The 5603-nt window shown below is 35.0% G+C and overlaps 1 protein-coding gene across 1 annotated transcript; it reads left to right on the top strand.

The window, feature by feature from the left end:
- Positions 1-4669: 4669 nt before the first annotated feature.
- On the top strand, positions 4670-5377 carry LOC133881083 (uncharacterized). Its single transcript, XM_062320047.1, has one exon. The coding sequence runs from the start codon at positions 4670-4672 to the stop codon at positions 5375-5377; it is 708 nt and encodes a 235-aa protein (XP_062176031.1).
- The last annotated feature ends 226 nt before the right edge of the window (positions 5378-5603 follow it).

Consider the following 5603-nt stretch of genomic DNA (forward strand, 5'->3'; position numbering starts at 1 on the left):
TTAGATATTAGATTCCTTGCACGCCCACCTGAACTGCTTTAAGAAAACTTCTCGTCTTCTCGAACCAATCATATAAAAAAAGCTACAAGAGTTCAAGCTTTCTCAAACATGGTTGAGCAGTAAGCAGCAAATAGGTTTTTTGAATGGATGAGAGGGTTGAGAAGGAGAATTCATGAGTACCGAGAGCTGGGTTTTGAGGAGCACAGGACGAGTCAACTAATCAGGACCGAGCTTGACTCGTTGGGGATTGAGTACAAGTGGTCGGTGGCCAAGATTGGAATGGTGGCTTCCATTGGGTCTGGGGGTAAACCGGTTTTCGCTCTCAGAGCTGACATGGATGCCCTCCCCTCGCAGGTACTGTTTCTCTATGTTTCACTTTTTTCTTCTCTTCTCGATTTATCCATCTGTTGTTTTGCATGTATCTGTTAATTGAGATCAACGAAGGAATTAGTTGACTGGGAGCATAAGAGCAAGATCGACAGCAAGGTGCAAGCATGTGATCGTGCACATAACAGAACACACCGCATCAGCTCCGTCCGGTGATGCTGATACTGGTACTGATGCTTGTGGGGGTTTGCGTTGCCCCTGAAACCTCTCATTTTGGTGGTGCATTTCTTGTTAGCATTGGGCTCTTCTACCTTTTCCATTATTCGCTAGAGAGAGAGAAATAGCAAACAGAGATGGGCATGAAACAAAGAGAGAGAAAGAGAGGTTCTGATTTTGTTATCAGTGGAGATTGTAGTTATTGTACAGTGAGAGCTTCTCTGTGTCTAGCTTTAGAGGAAGTATGATACCTGGTGAAGTCTATTTCAAAGGGAACAGAGGGGAAGGTTGAAGGCTTGGATATTGCTTTATAAAGAACCATGAATGACACTATTGTATGGAGCGAAGAAGTTCGATTTCACGGTATAGAATGACGGCGAGGACTGGACACTACAGAAGAAGGTCGTATGAGGAAGATCACCAGCACGCTTCTCGACAAGGATCCCCGAGGCGCCGACTCCATCACCTGACGAGGTGGTTGACGAACCAAATAGTAGCAAGAAGAAAAATAAGAAGGCAGCGTCGGCGCAGGCTGACAACGCGGAATCGCCTTCCCTAGATTTAATTTTTAGTTTTTTAATTATTTTTAATTGAAAAATGACACGTGACATGGGTAATATGGAAATATTTCGTCAAATGTAGCATTTTTTAAACGTTTTGATAGTTTGGGGGCCGAAGTCGGAGTGTTGACAATTTGTGAGACTAGTTACAAAACGAGTGATAATTTAGAGAGTTAAACTGTAATTTTTTCAAAAAAAATTAGAGAAGGTGCCAACAGACCAGGAATGTTTAAAACCTTAAAAGATTTCAAACAAAAGCATGCATCTGCCCCTTTCTTTTTTCACTTTTGTTTTTTTTTTTCCTAATAATATTTAACATAAAAAATAATTATATTATACATTATAATTTAAAAAAGCCTTATTTTAACTGTGCCTCAAGCCTTCCAATTTATATTGAGTTGCCCTTACCAATTAACAATGTCCTACCCAAATTTTAGATTGCGATAATGTCCACCACAAATTAAAAAATTGTCAATGTCTCCCTCCAAATCCAACATAAAGTAAAAAATTACTCTAAAAATGATTTTATAAGACAAAAATACTCCTATAAATTCAAAAAAGAAAAAAAAATCACATTTTTTTTTTAAAAAAAAAAATGTAACTTTTACAATTTTTATTTTTATTAATGGTATCAAACTTGTGAAGTATTTGACCCTTTAGTTTTTTATACAACTAATAATTTAACATATGTACGTTTAGCTAGTTATATTATGTCCCTTTAAAGATGTGCTTCACCTATAGTGTGAAAATTTCAAGTTCTTATAATTAAATTACAGCACAACCAACATGGAATCATCTTTTTGAAATTAATCACAAACCAAAATATTGTTTTTTGCCTCAAGATACTATTTGATCACATGCTCAAACATTTGAGATTTTGGTACATAAAACCTTGACACATGTCAAGTACTAAGAATCAAATTAATCGGGATCCTTTTGTAATTTCAATTACAACAACTTGATGAACCTCAATTTAATGCATGTATCATGACATTCGTGCCAACATATATTGATTACGGATTATAATCCAATCCTCAAATGTCAAATACATCCAAAATTTCAAAATTTGTTTGAATATCATTTTTGGTCGTCATTGATTTCACCTACCTCATTTCTCATCAAAATAGGATACTATGAAAAATTAACAATATTGGCATGATAATAAATGCTCTGATTTTAAATGCACAATATCTCGATTGTAATATTAATTTTCTAAGTTGGGTTGAAGGAATTTGCTTCAATTTAACCTATAAAATTGTCATATGTTCCTTAAAATATAAAAACTACATACTTTTTAATAGTATGGTGGAACACATTTTTTTTTTTAATGAAATTTCTTCCAACTCTATATTGATATCACATATACCCCATTAGATGCGTTGACTTTACATCCTAACCATTAAATAGACACTAATATATAATTCCAAATGAAATACAGATGATCCTTGTTGCAAAAGACACGTAAATGGACTAATTTGTAGGAAAAATTCTGTATTAAAATCAGATACATTCAATATGGTTTCCAAATGCACAATTAATGATATCATAATTTCAATCCCAAAAAGATATTCCACTTTTGGCTAAATCAGATTTACTACCATTTTTGCTTAGTTATTTCACATATATATATTGCATACTATGATTCAGAAGAGCCCAAGTAGTGAAGTTCAAAAGTAAACATCATAATCTTCATACGTAGCTGCACAAACACAATATTAGAGATGGAGAAATCTTCCTTCAAGTTGACTTTCTTAGTTGCCCTCTTGGTCATAAGCTCTTGTAAGAATCCACTAATCCTATTCTTTTCGTTTTTACTTTCTTAACTAAGTAGTTTTACAATTACGTACTTCACACACACACACACACACACACATATATATATATATATATATATATATATATATATTTGATAAACAATAAAGGAGTGCATTTTATCTTATCATGGAGGAGCTTTATCTTATGAAGGTATAATAAAAGGACACGAGTTTTATATGTAATTGTGAATTTTCTCACAATTTAGGCCAGAGACAGAACTACAAATTTAACTTTTGACCGTGAGTATTCATTTTTTTTTTTTATGAGCCAAAGTAAAAATAAAAAATAAAAAAATACCCGAAATATATTTTTTAACAAATTTTTTTGAGGGAGCTCTGTCACATATTTAGGAAAATCGATAGGTTATATGTTTCTTATTTGATAAATAATTAAGAAAAATTTAAATTTTGAAACATTAATCCTACGTTTTAAAAACTTGATGTTGGCTTTTATCCTCTATGCAAAACTACTCTATCAATAAATATAAGTAAAAGGGCAAGATAATTTTATTTTAACAATTCAAGTAATATCTAAACTTTGTTAAACCATTTATAAAATTTATCTAAGTGCGGTAGATAAATAGAAAAGAATATAATCATTATTCATTGGGAAAGTCATGGTCAACCATCTTCAATATTGTTTCTCACATTTTAACATATATTTATGAAATTGATTTTAATATTTAAACTATTCAATAGTTCCAAGGATTATCATTGAGGATTTAAATAACAAAGCGAAAAAAAAAATGATAGAAAACTTTTGTAATGTTATTGTTTTATCAATTGAAATTAATCTAAAACTAATAAAAGCCTTATTGATCAATCGAAATGGGTTCCAGGTTTTTGTGGTTTTAGGAATGATAAACCCTAGACGTATAACTCTTTTATATCTTGCTAAATGTGCCAACTTGTAATTAGTGGGTTGTTAAATCTTTTTAGGGACTAACATGGCTCTAATCACATATTGATACGTCTCAACAATCAACATGTGATTAGCGGATGTTAAATTTTTTTAATAACCGACTTGGCTCCAATCACATACTAACATGTGTCAACATTTATGATGTTACCAGGTTTGCAGTCAAAAGTGGAAGCAAGGAACGTGAATTTTCCATGCAAGAAAGTTGCGGATTGTGGTGACCCAGCAAAATGCGAATGCAAAATGAACTTGTGTTTTTGCCACCCAGCAGAGCAAGAGAAAGAAATGTTCATTACTGCCTCCATAAAACAAAATCAAACTCCACTAAATTAATTGCAGGTCATATGTATTATCGTCCTTCTAAATAAAGAGAAAAGAGAAATCAAGTCTCTTGATTCATAATGAAATTTTAATATATTGACTCCCAATATATCAAAGATGAATGACCTGAATGAGAAATATCTCAAATTTAAGTTTTACCTTTTATCATTTTCTTCTTTTTGGTGGATTTCTCCTTACATTATTAATTTATTACTTTTTTTTTTTTTTTTTTACCATCAATAAGGCTTTATTGAAATAAGAGTAATAACAATATAACCAGAACAAGAAAAGAAAGGCACAATACAGGCAAGCCCTCACAACCAAAAGTAGAGGGTCAACTTAAAAACCAACAGGCCAATCAAGGCTAATAATACAAAAATTTGTCCTCTCCCTCTTGGTTTTCTCTTTGAGGAATACATCTGAGTTGAGTGTTTCGTAGTCTCCTACCACTTTTGTGGGCAGGAGTTTTTGGTACGATCTGTCATCGAAGTACTGTGGGTCAGTACTAGAGAATGGCAGACTCGATTGTGGAGTTGTGTGAAAACATGTCTTTGATGGAAGGTGAGCAAGTTGGGCTTTGTATCCATGAGGATGATACTGCTGATCTTAGGATGATGGGGGGGAAGTGTTTAGTTGGGCGATTGTTAACTGAGCGCGGGGTTCAGAAGGATGCTTTTCGCATCTCGATGGCTAAGCTGTGGAGAGCGATAGGGAGTGTAATCTTTAAGGAACTTGATGATAATCTCTGGCTTTTTGAATTTGCATCAGACAGAGATAAAAGCAGGGTGGAGGAGGGACGACCATGGCTGTTTGATAGAAGTGTGTTGGTGCTCCGGGATGTGGATGATCATATTCCTCCGACTGAGATGATTTTTCACCATTCTCCCATTTGGGTCCAAGTGCACAATATGCCTTTAGCATGCATGAACCGGGCAGTTGGGTTTCAGATAGGTGGATCGATGGGGGTTGTGGAAGAAGTTGATGTTACGGGGGACGGAGTCGGGTGGGGACGCTGTCTTCGTATTAGAGTGGCTATCGATCTGACAAAGCAGCTTGATAGGGGGAGAGCTTTAATTATACAAGGAAAATCTATTTGGGTGAAGTTTCGTTATGAGAAACTCCCCTCGTTCTGCCATTTTTGTGGTAGAATTTACCATGGTAGGATCATCTGTGAGAAAAAGCAGGGATTCCGGATGAATGATGATGATGTTAGGAAATAGTGGGGTATGTGGTTGAGGGCTGGCGACGTTCGGTTTCGCAAGGGTGGAGTATCGAGCGTAGGGGTGAAGAACAAGGTTCAAGATGGTGAACCGGAAAAAAGGGAGTATCCTCCACTTACAAGGGGCAAAGCTGAGGGAATCAAACCAGGGTGTCACGTTCACCGGGGGATTGCCGCTCTTGATATCTCGGGTGCACCAACTGTGGGGAATGTTTGTAATTGAAATT

Source organism: Alnus glutinosa, chromosome 11 (assembly GCF_958979055.1).
Source record: "Alnus glutinosa chromosome 11, dhAlnGlut1.1, whole genome shotgun sequence".
Lineage (NCBI taxonomy): Eukaryota > Viridiplantae > Streptophyta > Magnoliopsida > Fagales > Betulaceae > Alnus > Alnus glutinosa.